Source organism: Poecilia mexicana, unplaced genomic scaffold, assembly GCF_051168715.1.
Source record: "Poecilia mexicana isolate PSO_F unplaced genomic scaffold, ASM5116871v1 scaffold_1, whole genome shotgun sequence".
Lineage (NCBI taxonomy): Eukaryota > Metazoa > Chordata > Actinopteri > Cyprinodontiformes > Poeciliidae > Poecilia > Poecilia mexicana.
In genome coordinates this window covers 19,400,769-19,424,291 of record NW_028263370.1, presented here as the reverse complement: position 1 = coordinate 19,424,291, position 23,523 = coordinate 19,400,769, and the positions used below count along the sequence as shown (strand labels likewise).

General features: G+C 37.8%; 1 protein-coding gene across 1 annotated transcript in view; it reads left to right on the top strand.

The window, feature by feature from the left end:
- The window catches only part of tenm3 (teneurin transmembrane protein 3), a 248,719-nt gene that overhangs the window by 18,090 nt on the left and 207,106 nt on the right, over positions 1-23,523 (top strand). The window contains exons 3-6 of the mRNA XM_088006070.1: positions 6,377-6,499; positions 10,663-10,783; positions 11,017-11,087; positions 11,666-11,953. Of these exons, the coding sequence (XP_087862196.1) occupies positions 6,397-6,499; positions 10,663-10,783; positions 11,017-11,087; positions 11,666-11,953 (583 nt within the window). The 5' untranslated portion in view covers positions 6,377-6,396. The remainder of the gene's footprint in view (positions 1-6,376; positions 6,500-10,662; positions 10,784-11,016; positions 11,088-11,665; positions 11,954-23,523) is intronic.

Sequence of the window (23,523 nt, the reverse complement as noted above, 5' to 3'; positions counted from 1 at the left end):
TACTTTTCCACACAGGGCCAGGTTGGTTTGGATGCCTTATTTCTCCTTAATAAATCATTATTTGAAAATTACTTTCTGTATTTACTTGGCGTATTGTGGTGTGATATAATCTGACTGATTATCTTAAACACAATATATCTATGAGGAGGTGAGTACTTTTTCACGTCGGCGTCCTTGCTCCATGATTGGATTTGATTACAATTCACCTGCTAATGACTGGAATGATAGAAATGCTCCGAATGTCTCATTACACAGAACTCCATTTCAGCCCAGATGGAATCGGTAATGGCATGTGTGGCTTCACATATGAGCTTCGTGTTTTGGCTATGCAAGGCTGGCCTCTAATATGATGATCTTATTCGGCTCTTGCTAACCTGGAAAGTCATACTAGCTGAAGTGTTCCCAGATTTTCCTTTCAAAACAACTTCAACAACTGCTGTTCTCTGCCCCGCTCCGGTCCTCAGGTGGTTTTCTTCCAGATAGGTCAAAGTTCAGCAGTCCAGACCCAAAGTCTCCTTTAGTTAGTTGTCTGACTGTAAAGAAAGAACACTACATTATTGATGAAAGCAAAAATGTATCTTACATGCATATAAACGTATGGGAATGATTCTGCTGGAAATGCAAGTGTTAGAATCCTGCTCAATACAAATATATGGATTAATGTTTCATAAAGTCTAAAGTGTTTTTGGACATATTTGATGATTTTCCTTCCCTCTGTGCATCCTCTATTTTAAAACGGTCAAAGACGAAGCAACTTCGTGGCCAACAGTCTTGCAGTTTCCATCCAGAAGGTTTTAGTCATTTAACAGCATTTAGTTGGTGAATAATAGTACAAATGTGCATATTTCTCTCAAACACTCCTCAGATGTACTTCTGTCTCCTGCAGATACACAAACTGTATAATGGATGCAGATTAGCTGAAGTGAAATACCAACATTGCTGTCCAAACTCATTTCTGCACAAAACGGGGTGACAAACTTCTGACCAATCACACAGCACTTCACACAGAGCTCCATCGAAATAGTTTGACCAGGGCCTGGTGTCGAGAAGCCCAGCCAGATGCCTCTCTGCGAACAAAATGAGGCCATTTTTGTCACACGTCTACGTCAATTAGAGGCGATTTCAGCACTTCTGATGATGTGGGAGCCTTAACTATTTGAGTCTCTAATTTATTTCTGCAGATCTGCAGAGCTTTACGCCGACACCAGCTTGCATGTTTTGCATTATGCCAAGTCTTAAACTGGGTTTATTTATTCTTAATAAAAATACATTGATTAAAAATATTCCCCTTGCTCAGGTAACTTTTTTCCTAATATTTATTCATGCATAGATGGACACTAGAGGCTCAGATTGTCTCTGTTCTGTTTGTACCTGCAGACTCGTCCTGCTGCTGCTTCTGTTGCCGTCCATGTTTGTGTCATTATGTCACACTCGTTTGACAATCCCACCTGTTCCAGGATCCTTTCTTACCTTTTTATTTTATGGTGATTACAGTCTCAGGTGGATCAATGAGACAACAAGACTGCTTAGTTGTTTTGGACCGTCAATCCCATAGAAACTCCAGCTGGATTTCCCAAAAACACAGAATCCTTCCAATGGTTAATTCACTCAAAAACAGACTGAAATGCTCACTACCACAGTCTAATTTACAGATCACAAAACAAACACACTTTAACACACATTTCTTGTCTGACACTTTTGCATACATAGAAATGTTATGCAAAAGTACCCTCAGGATGTCTTGTCTAAGGTGTAATATTTTCTTTTTAAATTCTGGCACTTAGCAAAAGTAATGTGTTCAACATGTAGAAAAAAAAAGCATTCCCAGCAAATGTGCTTCGTATTAAGCAACAAAGAAAACATGCTGCTTTTACCTCCCCTTCAGCAGTTACAGTTCACATTTATAATACCTGTCTGTCTGCAGAGCTGCAGCTACTGTCAGAACATTGAGCACCGTGAGCACAATGTGTATGACACAGAAGCTCAGGCATAGATGACTTCAGGCAAAAGATCATCAAGCAACATTAAGTCAGAGCAGCTGCATGGGTGAAACTTGGAAATCTCTCAGCATTATAATAAAAAGACATTTGAATGTAGAAGGAACATCACTTTGTATCTCAAACACTTCAGCTGTGCTGCATTTGCATCTGGATGTACAGCTTTCACTTTGCCTTCTTACAGATTCCTTCTGTACCTGACCTGCAGATATAAAAAATTTAAATGGGGGGGGAATTAAAGGAGCATGGAAATTGTGTAAAAGCAACGCATCAACTGAAAAATGAATAAACTCAAGTGGAATGGCTAGACAATAATATTCCAATGCAGCTTTTGGCTTTTTATTATAACAATTATCAGTTGGTAATTAAATTCAAACACTGATTGAAGCTAAAATATACATTTCTTCAAAAAGTGTTATTCTAATTGCATGACACAAAATAAAATGTATTTCTGCACTTAAAAAGAAAAAAAAATCTATATGTGAAGAGCCAGCAGAGCTGAACGTGTCTCATGTCCCTCTTACACACACTACAAAGAAATAATACGACTAAAAACAATGAGACGTTTTGGCTGTTTTAGTTCCATCGCCCAGCTCTTAATCTGTTTCAATAAGGTGATGAAATTCATATTCACTTCCCAGTCTTTTAAATTGGCAACAGGGAACATCTTGATGGGGAGACAGAGTGTGGTGCAACAATCTTCAGAATTGCCAAACTGTTTTGGAAGCAATGTAAATATGAAATCATTTCATTAACAATCCTGCACTGTTGCATCTGAAGCAGACTGTGTACAGTCTATGAAGTTGCCAAGAAACTATTTGACGTTATAAACATGATGTTATGAAGGTTATGAAAGCGTATTTCCTTTTTATTAGGCTAAATTTGAAATAGTTCTAAAAGAATAGCTATGTAGAGCGCCTTATGTCTTCTGAATCATTCAGTGGACTCCTACCATGTACTCACAGCATGACAAACTGTTATTATCCAGTCATATGCAGATCAGCAGCTAATGCATGAATGTGATACGACTCGTTAGCTTTTGACACAACATAGATTTCCTGTGGCAAAAGTGTCTTTACTCACTGCTTGATATTGCGTTAGCTTTGTGCCTCCTCTGTATACTCCCCTACTCCTCCTACACTCCAAGGGCATGTAGGTCAGGTGAAATGGAGATGCTGACATTTAGGATTAAACATCCATGTATTCCCAGAGAGATGCCCTTAGCCTGATTGGAAATGTGTAAGTGTGCTAAATTAATTATTAGGGTCACCAGTGCGTCGGAAGAACTCTAGTCACATATGCCTTTGTTGGCATTACGGTACACTGGAAAATCCTGCTGGCCCTGGAGCAATTGCATGTGAACTTCAAACCTGCAAACTGTTGTGTATTTTTATTGGGATTTTATTTGATAGCTTCACAAAAGTTAGTGTAAGATTTTTAAATGGGAGGATATATATATATATATATATATATATATATATATATATATATATATATATATATATATATATATATATATATATATATATATATATATATATATATATATATAATTTTTTTTTTTTTTTTTTTTTTTTTTTTTTTTACCAATACCACAATATAAAGTCCTAATTACTAAATGGAATCCAGCTGAGTGCGATGTAACAACATTCAGCTGTTCTGTTGAGGCCTCAGAGGACCAAGCATCGTGAAGACCAAGCAACACAGCAGACAGATCATCTCCACAGTGATGGAAAGTGGTTGTAGCATTATGCTGTGGGAATGACTTTCTTCAGCAGGAGACAGACTTGAGACACCTTCCAGCAGAGCAGTAACCCTAAGGTTAGCTGGAGCTTCACTGGAATAGCCCAGATCTAATGTGTTGTAATTGCCCAGTCAAAGTTCATACTTTAAACAAATTGTGAATCTATCATAATTGTTGAAATTTGGAGAATGGGCAAAAATGTCCAATCCTGGATTTACAACACTTGTAGATTTGACCAAGGTTTTTATTTGACAAAATAAAATAGTAAGATGCCCAAATCAAGCAGTACAGAGATTAGCATGCATTATTAACCAAATACACTAGCGAACATGCTTAAAGACTTTAATAGCCCAACACATACACAGGTCCAGAAGGTAGAGGATTTACGGATCAGTGTCTCAGATTAGGATGATTGTTTTATTAAGCTGTCTGGCCACTACTGAAGACTTTGCTAACATCCTGTGTCTCAGCTTTATGTAAGCATCACGTACCAAGATCCTGCTTCCGAACAACCTTATGGGGCCAACTGATCATAAATGTCACATGGGTCTTGTTGGAATCGTGAACTAGGACTGACTTGTCTTTAGGTTGTCGGCGATCAAATACCTCTTTACTCAGACGTCTTCATTATGTCAGTGACATCAAGCCACCCAGCAAACATCACATTAACAAGTGAAACTTGTCATGATTTTTCATAAGGATTTAAATGAGTTTTTATAGTGAGAATCACATCATTAAGTTAAGCATCACGTTCATTTAAAATTGGTCCAAAAAGCTTCATCTTGCTATATAAATAATTCCACCATCTACGTTTATCAGCTGCAATAAAAAAAGATCTGTAACGCAGCCACTCTGACATACAAACTGACTGAAGGTTTTGAGCTTTCAGTCTGTGCAGGAAAACAAACTTATTCTGGTAAAGTCTAAAGTACTGTGCAAGATTTGAACAGTTCACCTCTTCGGGGATCATTATGTCAAAGGGAACTGTGCTGTTTTTGTAAATATGCTTAATTTGATAATGCCCTTGATTGCTTTGTCAAAGGTTTCATAATTGGTGCACAGATGCCCATTACTTTTACTTAATAAATTTTGTATGAAGGCCTTGCTATTGTATTCTGAGAAAAGTGTTGCAATCATGGAGCAAGGCCTATATTTCATCACATAAAGCATTTTGAATTGCCTTGTTGCTGAAATGTGTTGTACAGATAAATTTGCCGTTCCTCACCTTGTGTGGTGTAATGCATGTATAGCAGGTTGTCTCAGGGACTAATGCATGCTACCTTTAAGTTACACTGTCAAATATGATATGTTACTCATAAAAATCAAAAGGAAAGATGTGCATATTATCCACACTCGTTTAGGCCATTTTTTGAATATGATTCACTTTCAAAAAGACTGTTAAAATCAAGCAAAAGAATTTAAAAAAAGTTCCTGCAGTCACACACCAATAAGATCATGTAAGGGCAACAGTGAGTGCAGTGTCCTACCCAGGGACACATTTGAACTTGGAGGTTTAACCTCTGACCTTCTGCACGCTGCCTCCACTTAATCACAGCAGCCTTAGGCAACCCGAATAACACATTCACACATTAACGATGGCAGAGGAGAAAGTTATTTAGGGCTTTTATTTAATTAGTCCTTTAAAGGCTATGCTGTTCCAGCATTGTTACCTGAAAACATGTAACACACATGGGCGTGATGCATCAGCGCTTTCCTTTATCACCAGAATACGCTGTATTATTTTGGCCAGTTTTGCGATGGTTATGTAAAACACAGCTGGTCTGAATACTGAAACTAGCACTTTTGCATGCCTGGAACTTGTAACACTTTCTTACGAAAGTGTTACAAGTTCCAGTGTGGCTGAACTTCAGTAATGCAGTTAAATGTTCTTCAGAGGACGCCGTCTGTCCAGCCTTCATCTCTATACCTACATTCACGGTTTGGTCGCTCACAACCCATTTTGCCTGAAAATGTCCCTTCAAGCTTATGCAGCGGGTGGAAGACAAATGAAGATGCTGATATATAACCTGTGGATCATTTGGCTCAGACACAAAGAAAAAACAGTTGCTGCTTCATCATGCATAGACATACAGTTGTTTATTTAACGTTATAAGTGATCTTTGAATGATTTTCAGAAATTTTTACCCTGACAGAAGGCATGTGAAAAGTAAACGAGGTAATAACCAACCCATTGTCTTAGCTGAGAAACTTTTTGCTAACAATCAATCTCCTTGGTTGCCATAGTGATATGACTGTTCCCTCCATCTTTTTTGGAGTTTTGGCAATAAGAGGCCACAGATCCCTTTGACATATTAATGTAAAGATATGTTTTATTTTTACAAGAGCAAGCAAACTGTTTTTACATCAGAGCAACTAGCAGTCATTCCTTGCTCTTACATGTTACTTTGTTCTTGCATGGCAATTCCATTCTGTTTTAAATAAGTTGGTTCCCATCTTTTTTGTGTTTAAGAAGAAAAGTTTCAAAATGATTTCTTTTTTAAAGCCTTTATTGTTGCGTTTTTATTTACTCCTTGTGTTGATCTGTGGTGATCAATAGCAACTCTCTGCATTTGCGTCACTCTACAACTTATCTTTGTTTTTTTTTCTCTCTGTCTTTTTGTCTGTCTTTGCGCAGTTATACAACAGCATGCCTATATGTTTTTCAGCGGCACGAGCAGAATCATTATGGAAGTGAAAGAACGACGTCCATACTGCTCCCTAACCAAGAGCCGAAAAGACAAGGAGGGACAATACACCGGTAGGACAACCCAATTACAGCAGTCATACAGTCATACACTCATGAATTCATGCATGCATGTATACATGAATACATAAAACGGGAAACATTTAGCCTGGTTTAATGTCAAAAACCAAGACAACAAGGTTAACAAGGCTATGTTTTATGCAGTTTGCAAGGTCAAGTTTTTTTTTCTCGCTTCCAGCCCATAAACAAGATGTCCTCTGAACAGCGGAGTAAATATTTTTATGAGCAGGTGGTAAACTTGCAGCCTCAACATTTGCCCTCATCCATCATTAACATTTGTTTTTCATGCACTCAGTTCATTTTCAACTTGTGCTTAATTCTGTTATTGGTGCTGTATAAATAGGCCATTAGGAATTTTTCTAATAATGTGTAGTCAGAATTATTGCTTGCCCCCACAGACCTAACCTTTTCATACAGTTTATGAATTTTGGACTTTTCACAGCCATTTGGATTAATTAGCATTCATAGGACGACTATATTAAAATAAAGCTTAGATTTAATTGAACCTGGGAATAATTCATTTATGGCTATTACTGTTAGAGATTAGAGCTGTTCATTTTTTGCTGAAAGTTTAAAACTTTGCATTTGCAGACTATGATATCTGGGAGCAATAAAAATAGGAAGAAATAGCTGCCTCTTAGTGGCTGTAAATTTTGGATTTAAATCTGGTTATCTCAGACATGGGGTGATATTTGCTTAATTAGAAAAGGGGTTTTGATGAGACTCGTTTGTCAGAATAAAAATACCTTTTGAAAATGACCTTGAAGGAGGTCTGCAACACATTTGTTATTGAGCTCATGTTTATGTATTAATGTTTTTTTTATTGGTCAAATGTAACATTCTGATTTTAAATGCTTTGTTTTCATTAACTGTAGGCCAAGAATTATTATTATTAGCATTATTAATAGAAATTAAGGCTTCAAAACATCCATTCCTGTGCTAATCGATGCACAGTGTTTCACTTGGTGAAAGCAGTTACAGAAATAAACTTTCTAATAAAATTCAGATTTATTTTGTAATTATACACTGTTTTAATTAGAGCCTCAGTGATATTCAGAGATGTACTTTCACAAAATTGCAATATGTGTGTCCATAGACATGCTTGGTGTGTGATTTTAAAAACGTGCTGTGTGCTGCTCTCTGAGCGTTCGCCACGTTGCCAAACAGGCTCTATTAGTACATTCTGACAGGAATCAGGCCTGGAAGGGGAACTGCTCTAAAAACGTGGTTGATCACGATAACTAGGGCGGATGGGGGGACAGTTACATTTTCACATAGAATATTGTTTCCTGTATTTGTTGGTTTTACAAATTGATCATGATCAACAAAAAAAAAAAAAAAACATGTCAAGGGGAAAGCTAGTTTTACTTTACAGTTGTTTGTCTTATATTACGGATATTTATTGTATTTTTATTATTTCTGGAAAAATCAGTTTTGATTTTGACATGAAAGGGTTTTTTGTATGTTTTGGTGTCAAAAAAGCCACATTTGTTGATCATGATCGATTTGTAAAATCAATAACGATGGTAAAACCTCCAGCAGAGTGAGCACTTCGCATAGGCAGCATGAATAAAAATTTTCTCATTATTTCTCTTTCTGTTATTAAATTTTGTTTGCTGATCTAAACATTTAGATGTAGCAGTAATAAAAAAAAAAAAGCAGTGGCAGGAAATGATTTTGAGAGAGCAGATATTCTTCACATCACTGTACATTCATGCTAACCACCTTTGTATGCACTACATATAGTTTGCCCTAAGCAGATGGTCAAAGCTCAGATGATGAAGTGGTTGTCCTCCAGTTAGAACGTTAGCAAGTCCTCTATACCACGAAGCGTCCTTGAGCAGGACAGTGGCCTCTCTTGATGCTTTCTTGAACCTAAATAAGGTTAAAAAGTCACTTATCAAGGACCATTTAACTTTTTCTTTTTGCCGAGAGCCTCACAGATTTATCCAAGGAGAGTCTGGTTAGTAGGATGTAGTGGGGCTCTTCTAAATGTCAGTTTGAATCCAAATCTCCTACACTGAAGGATAACATTTGAGCAAATGTAATAGATAAATGCCACAGAATGTTTTGTGGTACTTTTATCAGACTAAATGAGACACTAAATTGCAGCAGCAGATGGTGGGGAAGGTTGTCATCTGAAAGTGAAAGAGTAAAGAAATGCATTCTGCCTTCAAAAAAACCCCAAAAAACAACTGAGTTGCAAGAAGAAAAGCCAGAGACTTTCTTGCTGGTGAGAGAGTCTGCAGAGGAGCCTCCATGTTTAGAGCTGATCCCAATGAGATGAATATTATTGGCTTAGAGGTCTGTATGGTGCCCTCGGCTGTAAGGTGGTTCGCTTTACATGAAGAAACAGAGAGATGACCTGCAGATTCTTTAAAAAAAAGTACCATGAACTTCTGATGGAGATGTATATTCTTCAAACGTTTTTTATCTCGTCTCCTTTCCCCGTTATCGCCTCATTTTTAAACATTTTCTGAACCATCAAGATACCTGTGGAACCTCTTCTAGTGATATGTTTCCTACAACTACAGTCCCCATCTAATTTATTTTATCAGTGCGTGAACACTGTACATAGAAATTATTAATCCATTGAGAAAAACAAGGAAAAATGGCAGAAATCCAGACTTTGTACACCAAGTTTCACTGCTTTCTCATTTAATCATGTGTATCTTTTGGGAGTACTGTCCAATCACCAGCTCTGATTTCAGGCCATTGAATGTTATTTTTTTTACCATCTATTAAATTTGTGTCTATAACAGTTAAACGTTCCGGGCTTTTCGTACTCTTGCAGGTTTACTTGAACACACAGCATCTGTGATTAACGAGCGGATTCAGGTGTGTGCATGTATTTGTTTGTGCTGATCTCCAACTTTTTTACCTTCCTCTTTGAATTAGTGTGAAGGAGTCTGCACATGTTCTAGCAACAAAGGTTTAGCTCACCCGCGGCCGTCGTGTCTGCTTGTAAATCGTTTCCAAATAAAGCTGAGACGTCGGGACCAGACAACGTCTTTTTTTATTACTTCTATATGTGTCAGTGGCGTCCTACTGCTTGGAAAAATAATCATGTTGGCAAATAACACTTCAGAGCGTTAACAGTTTACTACCACAGCATGATGATGGAAAGGGAAGCTTCATATTAGTAAGATAACTGTAAAGCTTCCTCTTCATCTTAAAGGTTGTTCTGTATGTGTGAAACATGAGCTGGACAGAATAACATCCAAAAAACTGAGGAAGCTCACCCACCTGGAACAAACGGCTTACAGAGCAAATCCAACAGAGATTATACATCTTAAGAATTTATAATGATAAGATCAAGAAATTTAAACTAAACAACAATTGCACAGATAAATGTAGGTCTGAGGAAGTTCAGCCCAAAGGTTTGAATGAGGCTTTACATGATTAATATTTATGAAGAAAGTACATCTCTATCAGCAGTTAAGAAAGCAATTTAGCCCGAGGAATCGTCCACTTGGGGCTTTACTTCCTTTCACCCAACTTTTCAACTGAGAGCAATTTTTTTGTAGAAATAAAGCAAAGTTTATTCCATTTGTATAAGGAAAGCTCACTATTTAGACTTTCTGTGTTCTGAGCAGGAATTCATATTTAATTAGTTTTAGGCATGATTTGTGAGCTTCCATTATACAAACTGAAAACTCGTATCTGCAGAATATTCCCACAGACAGCTGCTGCATCCTTTTAAGCGAGCTGACAGCTGTGCCGGATTTTTAACAATGCGTTCAAGAGAGATTTCTTTTTTGAGCGAGCAAAAAAAAAAAGTGCAGGGTGTAACTCCGCAGCTTGCGTGGATTATCATCAGGTCAGTAGGTGGTCTTTCAGATTGGCAGATTTGCATTCAAACTGTGACTAAATTTGGACAATTGTGCGTCGCCCTGGTTGCATTTCCACCTGCGTGCTGTAAGTACAGGTCTGAATGGAGCCGCAGTGGTAAATTACTCAAGCATCCCATACAATATGAGTCACTACTTCAATGTTTACAATGCGAGTGTGTCTATTTCTGTTCCGCTGTTCCATTTTAACAAATTTATTTTTCACAGCTTATCTCTTGATATTGTATGGAATTTTAAGTAGTTTCCCCTGCTTTTTTAAAAGACACGTTCAGGCTCAAGCTGTTTGTGTTTGAAAATGTGTGTTAGGGTCTTCAGGGGACAGTGAGGACTGTGCAATCGGCTCGCAGGGACTCCGGGTCCCCACTCAGAAGTCTTACTCGTCTAGTGAAACGCTCCGAGCCTTCGACCAGCACCAAGACCAAACCAGGTCAGGGCTCATCGCTTTACAGATTTACAGTCTGTCTAATCTTCTAACACGGGTAGGGAGACTTTCTCATTGTGGTCATGTTTCTTTGTGAAATTCTTAAAAATCAGTTTCAGGACAATTTGAAATGTGAAGATTAAAAAAACAAACTAACAGAGCTTACCGTTAGTGTTTTCTCTTCACCAGTATAGATCTAAAATAAACCAGAAAACACTTTTGCTCTTTGCTTTTCACAGGTTACTGTACGGCACCACCAAGGGCCACAAGGAGATGGTTCACCGTGAACAGGATAATTACACCAGACATGGTAAGTTTACACACACACACACACACACACACACACACACACTAGACTAAAAGCGCAGAATATAAAGCATCTTTAGAAATAAACACCTAAAATTACACTGCACATGTTCAGGATATGGCATTTAATTTTCAAAAATGGTTTAATTACAGTATTCAAGGAAATCATTTCAAACCTGTAAAAAATGATTAATCCAGCTGATTAGCTCACAAATAAAGTTCAGACAGGCAGTTCTTGCTCTCTGGGTTTTTTTTATATCATAGCTGAAAAAAAATCCCTTTTTATTTACGTTGCTGTAAAGAAATATAAAACACACTTCCACATCTACAGTTAAATAAACAGACATTCAAACTTTCTGCTTCAATTCAAATGAGGCTAAAATGATGTACAAAGTTTTCTATTGATCTTTTAAGAGTGATGTTTATTATTGACTCTAATTAAAGCTATTAGCAGAAAAACTGCACTACTTTACAAATAAAGATGAAGGTTAATTAAAATAAGTTTTTTAAATTAACTTCAAAAGAAAATAGTAAATCATTTAGTTGACATAACAAATTGCCACCCTGGTGTTTGCGTGGCAGGCCAACACTTCAGTCTCCGTCAGCTGGGGATTTGTGAGCCCCCTCCACGCCGAGGCCTCCCGTTCTGCTCCGACATCGGCCTTCCCCATCACGGCTTTTCAGTTGGCACGGCACAAGACGTGGACTCGGAGAGTCAGGCCGTGATGTCGCCGGAGCGTGCCATGCGGCTGTGGGGCCGAGGGGGTCTGGGTAAATCGTCTGGGAGGAGTTCCTGCCTGTCCAGCCGCTCCAACTCGGTGCTGACTCTTACCGACACGGAACATGAGAACAAGTCAGACAGCGACAACGGTAGGACTCGAGTTTGGCTTTAGTGGCTGAATATGTAGCTGTCAGAAAACATTTTTGTTTTCTAACTCTTTGAGTATTTTACAATAACTTAGTTGGTGCTCAGGAAATCAGTAGAGTTTATTTTTTGGTTCCATCTGTACGTTTAAGATCATCAAATACATTTTAATATCAGACAATGTTGAGATACCTGGGATGCACTCTGCTTTAGCTCGCTCTTCTCCAGAATTGTTTTAATCCAGTCACATTAAAGAGTTTTCAGGACATCTGAACCTTCTATTTAAACATAACTCTAAACTTTGACTAGGCCCTTTCTTAGACAAAGTTTTGTTTTAGCCAGTCAGAGGTAGGTTTGCTAGACTGCACAGATTCTGTGTCTTTTGCATGGTGCATGGGGTGTGTAAGGAGAACAAAACTCAAAATTCCCTGCTAATTATTTAATTAACGACCACAAGGTAGCTGGCTGCGCAGGTTTATTTATTTATTTTAATGATCATGGAGGACGGGGGACGTTTGTGCATCTGTGTCTATGTGCTTCTGTGTATAAAATGCATATTAGTTATTCTCAAGGTAATTTTCTCTTACAGGTGTGCATGTGTGAAGAGTTTAATGCGTTACCCCCTCACAGACACACACATATAATGAAATGCAGTGTGTTTTCATTAAACTCAGCACATACACGTTTTCATTAAAAGATGGGACGTTGTAATTAACAGCGAGACAAACTGCTGAGTCCTTGCATTTACTTATATTAAGTTCGATCATGTTTTTATTAAATGACATGATGCCTCGGATGTCAGTGCTCTGGAGGAAACTCTTCGTATCTCTAAAAATGAGTAGTCGTCAAGTTTTCCAAGGCTAATTGACTTTTTAAAGCACAGCTGTGTGTGTGTGTGTGTGTGTGTGTGTGTGTGTGTGTGTGTGTGTGTGTGTGTGTGTGTGTGTGTGTGTGTGTGTGTGTGTGTGTGTGCGTGTGTGTGTGTTTGCACACACCTTATTTAGAAGTACAGCAAGAAGTAAGTTTGTGTGTGGGTACGGTGGTGAGGTGACTCAAATAGAGCCGCAGTTAATTTGGCTGACACCGTGTTCAACGTGTAATCTTCAGCTGTTCCAGTCTACATCATGGAGAGAAGCTCATTTATTTAGGTTTATTAATGATACTTGTAGTCTAATTTGCTGAGTGGTTGAAAAACTGGACAAATTTCAGGTAAGAAGTAAATGTAAAAAAAGGTCTATCTGTGCATTTAACTGTTCCTTTTGTATCTAAATATAGTGCTGTTTCAGTCATTACTGATAAAGGCAGCCTCTGGCAAAAATGTTGGGAAGACAAAGAAATCCTATACTGCTGGTGCTGGAGTTAAGTTTGATTAATAAGGGTTTGCGCCTGAGATGATACTAGTCTTTACTTAAGATTTTTTAAGTAATAGACTGTTCACTTTTTATTTTTTATTCTGGGACACCTTTTCAGAAATCTTTAACAGCTGTTGCTGGCCTAAAAGGAATATCGCCCAGTCATGCAATTTTGTGTGACTCCACTTTATCAGAAACATTGACTATAGGGTGTATGTAAGAGATGGATGCAGTCATGTGATATCAAATGCAATCAGCACAGAAAGGCCTGAAAGTGCAATACACCTAATGGCTGTAAAACTTCTCTTGGTTTCAGTGGACTTCTACCTGAAGACTCTAAACTCTGAAATGCTAATTACATTTTAATTTTTACTTTCCAGTAATGATTAACATTTTGTTGTAAAATTTATATTAGAAAACACTTAATTTTGTCCCGTTACGTTTGCTGTACTGTCTCCCTTTATTCTATTTTATTTGATTTATACCCATCTATATTGTATTCACAAACTGTCTACTTCATCTCCAATCTGAAGTGATAGATTTCAGCTCCAAATGGCAGCTCCAAAAAAAAAGACAAAACTTTATTTTTATAGCATCAAAAGTCATTCCGATCACCTAAGGTCTTATGCTTTATGAAAAAGATGAGTCATAATAATAGTGGCAGAACATCAAACTAGATGCATCAGTGGTTTTAAAGGATCAGGTTGGACAAACTGTTCTAGGATTCAGTTGGATCTGAAGGAAACCGTTTCTCTTTTTACATTTTCTGTGTGTGTGTATCTTTCAATGCTGCCTTTGTAAAGCTGACCAAAATTATTGATTTTTCTTTGACCTAATTGTTCTTAGCCATTAAAAAAGGACATTTCCAGTTGATCTTATCCAGTGTGGCAGTAAGTACAAAAGCAGCATCGTCTGCTTCAAATTTAGGCTCAGATTTGTTTACATGTTTTGTATAATACTCTGTTTTTAATGAGGTTTTTTTTTGTTTTCTTGAAAGGAAACACGTGGTCATGCTTACACACACCAACCCCGTCATTAGTGAAGGACGGCTCTGTTGCTTGTCAGGCAGACACACAGGAGAGCTAAAAACCTCGACTGCAAAGTTAGGACTTCTCTGTGGAGCAAAACCACCTTTGATTGTGGATCTTAGATTTGGTAACGGAGATCTTTAAGATGCTGAAGTTACATAACTGAGGAAAGCCGAGGCCAAACTCTTTGTTATTTCATCAGTGTTCTTCGGAAGACGGCAAGAGAATAAACGGCAAAGTGAGATGGTGAAGTGAGGAGAGACAGAGATCAGAGAGGTGGGAGGGATGTAACAATATAAAGAGGAAAGGAGAAAGTTGAGAATAAAGATAGGATGGGAAAGGAGAGAAGCCTCTCTGTGTTTGTTCTCCTGAGAGGAAATATTAGACCGCAGACGTCTGTCTGGCTCCCCAGTGGACACACACCCAAACATGCGCGCAAACACACAGCCAGATTAACGCTTTTATGGTGTCTGAACCCATGGGTGCTCAGCTGGCGCTTGCCCCGTTACTTGATACTGATGATCTCAACTTCACCGGTGTAAAAACAGGAGACACAGATGTATTCACCGACATACAGAAGGTCTATTTGTCGCTTTTCCCATATCCGGTTCAATAAAGCAATCAAGAATGCATAGAGCAGTTATGTTATAAATACAGCATACGGGCTGCTCAAACAAACTATTATAGAAAAGACAGGAGAAATATAATAGGTAAATGAACGGTCTCTTGATTTTGAAGACGAAATGGTTCAGAACAAGAAAACTGTAGAGGCAGACAGATAGTGGAAGAACTCTATCTTGTCTTTGCTAACCAGATTACTATGTGTCAACAAAACCCTTAATCCATTTGGCATCTCTAAGCTGCTTAACACTATAACCTCAACTCTTATACACACACACACACACACACACTTTGCTTTTAGCCATCATAGTTGTACCATTTTTTCTTGGATTAAAAGGACATTTTTCTTCTGCCTTTGCTCCATTATTGATACATAGATATCACATCTGCCTTGATATGCAGGTGCTCTGGAACCTTCATGTGCTCATATTTAATGGCAATATTTGTAATATAGTTTTTATCTTTTATCATTATTACTATTATTTGTATTCTTGTTATAATTACCATTCAAATAATAGCTGCTAGATAGTCAGTATTTATGTTGAGATGTAATTATTGAGCAGTCATATGTCATTAGTGCACAAAAAACAATCAAATTCAGGTTCATGCCAGAGGCAGACTACACAGAAGAGCAGTGACTGAAAGACCTTTTCAGAATCAGGTGCTCACATTTTCAGTGTTTCACTGAAATCAGTTCATAACTGAAAATATGCAAGAACTTTAGCATCAGAGTTTGATGCAGATTAACACCAAACCACTAAACATTCCTTCTGGGTTCAGAGTGAATTTCAGCTGATGCTGCATCATTTTCAACTCGGTGCCATGTTTCAAAATGTGTATATAAATACATATATAATAATGATAAAATTCTATCAAAGAATATCCTCTCTTTCTTTATAGGAGTATTTATTTCACTGGGGTGAATTTTCTCTCTCTCTCCTGCTTTATGTAAGTTGTTTCATGTCATGCTGAAGCTGAAAAGAAAAAATTTAGTACTGCAGTTGAACTTTATTTTTACCAGTAGCAGTAAAGGTGACATGTATTTATTAGAACACTGCTGTGGCAGCTTTGGGATTAGCTCTTTTCCTATAGGAGATTCTCTATAGACTTTCACAAACACATTTGATCTCCTCAGACTCTGTTGGATATGATAGACGGAGTCCATGAATGGCCGTCATCAGGATGGTCCACCGTTGTTCTCTCAAGTTAAATATCATTCTACACTTCTCAAGAACAAACTTAACCCAGAGCCACTCCAGCTCCATCTTGGCTGTGTGCTTTGGCTCTGTCTGATGTTACTAATCTGTAAGGCAAACATTATACAAGTCTTCTCTCTCTTCTCTCATATAATTCGACTACAGCTCCTTTCCAGTCTGCCATGGTTTCCACTTTTCTCTCTTTGTGGATAATGGCTCTCACTGTGGCTCAATACTTTAGCTATTCCTCTGAAAGCGTTCTCAGATTGATAGATGTCAGTGACTTTGTTTTTAATCTGTTATTGATTTTCTCCAGCTCATGATGAGATGATGTGTCACTTTTTGAGATTCTGCCTGCTTCATTCTGCTGTATGTATGCAAGTTCCTGATTCTACGTGTCTGGCTGGAGGGTCAAGGTCAAGTTAGAGGTGACTGGAAATGTTCATACTACTTTTTCATTCAGGGCCAGGCTGGTTTGAATAATTGGTTTCACTAATGTACAGGTAATCATCATTTGAAAACTTAATTTTAAATTTACTTAGGTGAACGTTGTGTGACACATATTTACTTGATAATCTGATCTATATATGTTTAGCAAATAAACGAAGAAATGTGCAAGGGCCAAAGATTTGTTCACAACAATGTCAAATAAGCATGGGCATGTATTGTGGTCACATCTGGGTGAGTGTGTGTAAGAGTGTGTGTTAGCAGGTTTATATGATAAATTCATAAATTATGCATAAGTTGAGCTGAACATCAACTACCTCAAACAGGGTGCCTGTGTGCTTTCTGTTATAGTCGCAAAAGCTCTCCATGGTATATTCTTGATGGCCTTAGTGCACATGCACACACACGCAAACAAATAACATGAGAGAAAAAACAAAGATATTTGCTAGATATGACAAATCACAGCAATAACCAACGTGAATGTGTAAGCATGGAGAAATTATACATGCACATTCACCAGGATCTATTTAAGGACATTTTTCTTGCTGCATTATTGATACACAGATATTGCAACTGCCTTGATATGCAGGTGCTCTGTATGTTTAGTAACATTCGGATATAAGTTGTTTTTTTTTAATAACTGTAGAAAAGCATAAAACATTGTTAACTGCAGATATGTAGTGTGCCAGGTACATTGTTTTGTTTTTTTTTTGCCAAGCTCTGTGTGTGTGACGTTAGTTACTTATTTAGTTTATGTTTTTGAATGCAATAAAACTTTATTATGTGAAAAACAGGACATCTGGTGGCTCTATATGAACTAATTTGTTGGGGTTCTTTGTGTGCATTTCCTCACACTTCCGAGCTTTACGTTATCTAAGGAAGTGTAACGTAATCTTAATACAACCGTCACTCTATACAGGACATTCATTCTGCTGACATAGGCATTTTTTTTATTTGGTATCACTTATATGTGCTCCCATATGAAATCTGTGTTTAAAAAAAATTCTGTTTCAGTCTTAGATTAAAATGACTCCTAAATAGAAGGTTTTTAAATCTGTATGGTTTTAAGTTACTGCATTCATCTTTAATGTGTAACATTTCAGGGATTTCCAATCTAAACAAGTCCACCAGGGGTGTGTGTTGCATGCCTTTATGCACTCTGAAAAGTGAGCTTGTGTGTGTGTGTGTGTGTGTGTGTGTGTGTGTGTGTGTGTGTGTGTGTGTGTGTGTGTGTGTGTGTGTGTGTGTGTGTGTGTGTGTGTGTGTGTGTGTGTGTGTGTGTGTGTGTGTCGCATCAAAAGCACTGAAAGTGGTCAAGGTGAGAATGGAGATCAAATATCAAATGGATCAGGTTGAGACTGGGTTCCATATCTATCACTGTGCTCTTGACGTATTGATGAAGTGTCACATCCAGATTTACACAGCCAGACCATACACACACACACACACACACACACACACACCCTAACTCCTCAGCTGGCTTTGACTTCTTTCGTGTTCCTGTATTTGATTTTTACTGCCACGTTGTGGTCCTAATTTTTTCACTTCTTTCTCACATATATACACATTTACACCCAGTCATTAGTATGTGGTGCTGTGTGATAGCTGGATCAATAGGAGCGCTGTTCTTACAGGATCATTTGGCCTCTGAAGCAAATGCTCTGACAGGCCCTACATCATAAGGACATTACCACCAAGCCGTTTTCTCTTACCCACCCCTCTGCTCTCTCAATCCCTCATTTGCTTTTTTTCCTCCTCTCCCTTTATCTTTTCTGATCTTTATCTCATGAGAACAGTGCCACTGCTTCCTCTTTTTATGCTTCTTTCTGCCGCTGCTCTCTGACTCGAACTGTTTCCTAGAAAACTGAATGAAATTGAAGCAGTCAAAATGAAGTGTTGCCCCATTTGAACCAAGTTTTTTTTTTTACATTGTATTAATAGAGGGAACTCAGAGGTGCTTTGCGGACTAACACAGAATGCAATAAAACACTAAAATTACAAAACAAGAAATGCGTTTAATGAAACTAAACATAGAGCTCCACCATTTTTTAATTAACTGCGGCTTTGACCAACAGTCCAAAAACATAACTATTAGGTTAATTGGTTTCTCTAAATTATCTGGAGGAAAGAGTGTGTGTGTGTGTGTGTGTGTGTGTGTGTGTGTGTGTGTGTGTGTGTGTGTGTGTGTGTGTGTGTGTGTGTGTGTGTGTGTGTGTGTGTGTGGTTGTTTTTTTTCCTGTCTCCCTGACATGGACTGGTGATTTGTTCAGGGTGTACCATTGCAGATAGGAACCAGTCAATGGACCGATTGATTGATTGATTGATGGACTGATTGTGTAGAGCATCATTTATTAGGTGGGGATCACAGTTATAGATCCTGTTCTGCAGGGAATATGACTGATATCAAGGTAAAATTAACTACTTAAAGAGAAACATTTTTGTTGTGTAAAAGACAAACACACTCTCCCATATATGGAAAACACTTTAATAGGTGGCTGGACTTTTCATGACCAAATTACGGTGCGTCAGCTACCCAATGAAAAATAAGAATCATTTCCCCATCAAAATGTAAATGTGCACTATTTATCTTGAGTTTTCTTCCCCCCCTCCCAGCGTCAAGCTTTGGGATTTTGCATAAAAATGACATTTTCACACCAGGTTAGTCGAGAGGACTTGGTCTCATTGGGTGTGTTCTTAAGTCATATGTTTCTTCTTCTCTTTGGTTTAGTTTCTCTAGTTTTCCCTTGTCCTGTCCAGCGTTATCACAATCAGAGGTGTTTGAATTTGAAGAAGCAGCCTAACTGTTTTACTTTCCCAAATCGACAACTGCGGCTTTCACCATAATGCTAAACGCTACCTGGATGGGAAAAGCTCTGTCTTTTCACATCCACAGTTAAACTATGTTCACAGATGTAAGACCATTTCGTGACAGTTTTCCAAATTAAATGAAATTACTTTTTTGCTGCATAAATATTCTTTTTGAATGTTTGAAACTTTTTTCATTGATGCTACTTGACGCCTGCCTCCCGACACACGGCGTTTGATCTCCGTTTGAAACGACTGACGGAAGCACAGCTATTTCTCTTAATGTCTGGGTCTGCTCAGAAACAAACCATTATTCTCAGTGTACTTTTGCGAAGCCCAGTGAAGAAAAGAAAAAATCTTTTGCACAATGTTTTGTGCTGATGCGGCTGTTTAGTTGGTGCTCCCCTGGTGACCACTAAGATTCAGTTCCTCACCATAACCATGGAGAATTTTATCATTTAGAGCAGTGTGATATGTCAGCAACTCTGATACCGTGGTGGAACATCAATTGGCTCTCAGATAATTAAATACTCTGCAGAGGGAGTTGGGAAAGTAAACTGTGTATTATATATGAGGGACAGGTGTGTGTTGATCCACAACAAATTTTCTAATTTAAAGACATTGAAGATGAATCAGTTCTAATTTATTTGTTGCCGGAACTAGATTAACCAGCCATTCTATATTATTATTCGTCCATCTTTCCAATATGTCGAACATGGTGTTATTAGGACATCAAATAAAACTATCAACACCTTCAAACAGCTGTGCAAAATATGATCCCTAATCAGGAAAAGGTAGACTGAATACTAATCACTGCAAAAGGAACCAGTGGTCCTTTCTTCACCGTCATCCACTCCAATATCTCACCCCTCCTCTGTCTGTTTCTGTTTCTCACACATACATTGTAGCCTTCCTAGAAGTGTCTGGGAAGCGAGTGATGGTGCGGCTGACCTCAGCATATGGGGGATTTTACTGAGAAACTTCGCATAAACACATACACACGGCTTTAATTCCTGCTTATTTTTAACATGCAAACTAACACACTCCCACCTCGCCTTGGCTGTCCTTCGTAGTGTCATACGGCTTTCACTAAATGGGATTAGGCCGCTAACAAAAGCATTTTACTCTAGTGTGTGTGTGTGTGTGTGTGTGTGTGTGTGTGTGTGTGTGTGTGTGTGTGTGTGTGTGTGTTTACAGGCAGGCCTGTTGAGTGGGAGGGCCAGTCTGTCTGTCTTTTCGTGAATCTCATTCAAAGGATGGCATTGTTAATATTCTTACACTGACAGACACTCTACTGCTATTGATATGAAAAACTAAATAAGAAGAACTTTTCATCATTTTTTAACTAATGGAGGAGAAAAAAAATATTTGGGGGAAAAATTAATTTCAAGAAGTATAAACATGGAAGCAGGCCTGATGAAGGCTGTTAGTGATGGTATTTTCTGATGCCCCCTCACCACATTTGATATACATAAGCAGCAGATTCCCACAGTAATTATTCAATGCTCCTCCACCACCACGCGCAGGCCAGCTGACAGCCCTGCCTGGATGGAAAATTAGTAGAAAATTAACTAATACTTACCTGATACATGATTCCTAATGTATTCGGTATGTTCTATTTGCTCCATACTTTGGATTTAAATTCCCTTGTTTGGAACATGATATTCATCAAAGCTAACAGTGACACAAATCTCAAAAATAATTTATGAAATTGTTGTTGTACATCATTACATGTAATAATTTGAATTAAAATGGACATATATAAATCAGAAACACTTTTACAATATATTTTTCAGTCTCACTTTATTACTACATGCAGTATTTCAACTGGAGAATCCAAGAATCAAATATGTGGTAAAATTAACACTTTTTATTGTTGTTGTTTTTGCTCCTTGTTCCAAAGTACATGATGACAGATTTGGTAATTGCTTCTGTGGCTCAAAAAAATTACCTTACATGTGATCAATAAACCTGCACAAAAACCTCCTTACTATTATAGAAAAGATGGTGCAGATAGACAGAAATCAACCACTTTGACTGTCAGTGGCACAGGAACTTGAAATAAAGCGGCCAAACTACTTTTGTGTTCATATTTGGATGGGGGGCTTCTTCTCTACTGATACCAGGACAATTGGACAGAAAAAGAAAAGTTAAAATGACTTTTTATTCTACAAAAAACATTTTTCATGTTCTTCACAAAAGTACCCGTTTTGAAAAGATATATATTCTCGACCACATTTTGGTAATTGGAGGGCCCAATATCCGCCTCCTGGACAATGACCAAGGACAATGGACCTGGATGTCCCCCTGCCTTGGTAACACGGCTGGAATGACTTTCTAGGTCTGCACTGAGACACAGCTCTGTACTACAGCATCACACATCAGTTCCTTCAGTGGTGCCTTCTCTACAAGTTTTTCTTCCATGACATTGTCACAAATACAGAAACTACTAAGTGCTTTATCAAAAAAAAACACTTTAATCAAATCAATCTAAAGCAAATTAAAAACACTGGATACCCGAGTTGCATAAATGAACAATCAAAGACAAATCCGAAGGATCTGGTGCAACCCCACCCGACAAGATCAACGATATAAAAACAAAAACATGCAATACAGTCTGATGAAAAACACAAATGTGTAAATCCTGCAGCGTTGAACAGTCACACGCCCAGGCAACCCTACTACCGGAACGTCAGTAATAGTGGCTCTGTATAAAAACACCAATCAGCACAAATACTACACTATTAAAATGATCGAATGAACAGTTTTCCTGCAAACCTACCAGAGTCACCAAACATCTGGTCACACGCCCAGGAAATTGACACTTAGCCACCATCCTGCCAGCTTCCCTTTTGGCTGTAAGGAGGGATAAAAAAAAATAGATAAACACATAAACTCAAAACACATTTCTGATGTTGTTTATGGAACTTTTCTGACTTTTGACATTGGCTGAAGAAACTTGATGTGAAATATTCTTTCTTTGGTTTTGACATCCTGTTTAAATATATTTATAGATCTGTTCAGGCTGTTGCAACCCATATTCTTTAGAAAACCAGTTTTCTGACATGCATGAAAGCACACAGTTCTTGTGGCCTTGGCTATGCTTTGTATAATTCAGCCAAAAATATTTTTCTTCACAAAGAATATTGATGTAACCAAACTTTTTCTTAAAAAAAGATAGCTGTTTCTTTAAAAAGTGAAACGTAGTTTTGATGTAAACATAGATGTAAGGTTATCGTTTCCCAAGACGATGTTTGTCGCACATAATCTCTGTAACCAAATAACGCAAAAACAAAAGTACAAACTTCAGGTCATTTTTGTAGTGATTCTTTATGTGGTCATCACTGCTCTGTCAATATTAATCTGTCATAGACATAAAAAAAACATCGAATAAATTCATGTCTTATTATAATCACAAGGTAGCTCGTGAAATTCAGTAAATTCTCTTCTCACTAATATTTGTACTAAACTTAGAAAAACAACAACACTGTTGATGTGAACCTCCAATAACATCTTTCTAATTTCTTTCCCAATCTCATTAAGACTCAAAGATTATTCTGATTAAAATGAAATTTTGCATGGCTCATAATTAAACACAAAACGTGGCGCTAAATTAAAGATATTGATCCTCATACCCTGCCATTCCCACATATGCTCATTCATTGTTCCTAGGGGACAATAAAAAGTTTTATTGTTCCATTTGCAAAGGGTACTTATGGGGCATTGCTGCTAAGCAATCAATGCCACTCACTAAACAAGTGTGTTAGGTTCTCATTAAAGAAGCTAATTTAAATTTCAAGTAGAAGAGCAAGAACAATAAGAGGAGAAAACAACTTTGTGAAGTTTTTACATGTCTTTTAATCTGTTTTGATCTATAAATGGCAACGATTTTAATATTAACTGACGCCAAATTGTTCTTGATGTTGAATCAAAAATATACTCAGTTCTGTGGCTTCAGAGTAACAACATGCAGCGTAGACCTAGCAGCTGCACATCTTAATCACAACTCGGCATGCTCAAAGGCAATTCCAGTCTCTGCTGACCCGTTTCTATTAAGATTTTTGCAGCGTGCTAGAAAGGGGCATCTTGAGCAATTGGACCACAGCAAAACTAACATGTTGTTTAA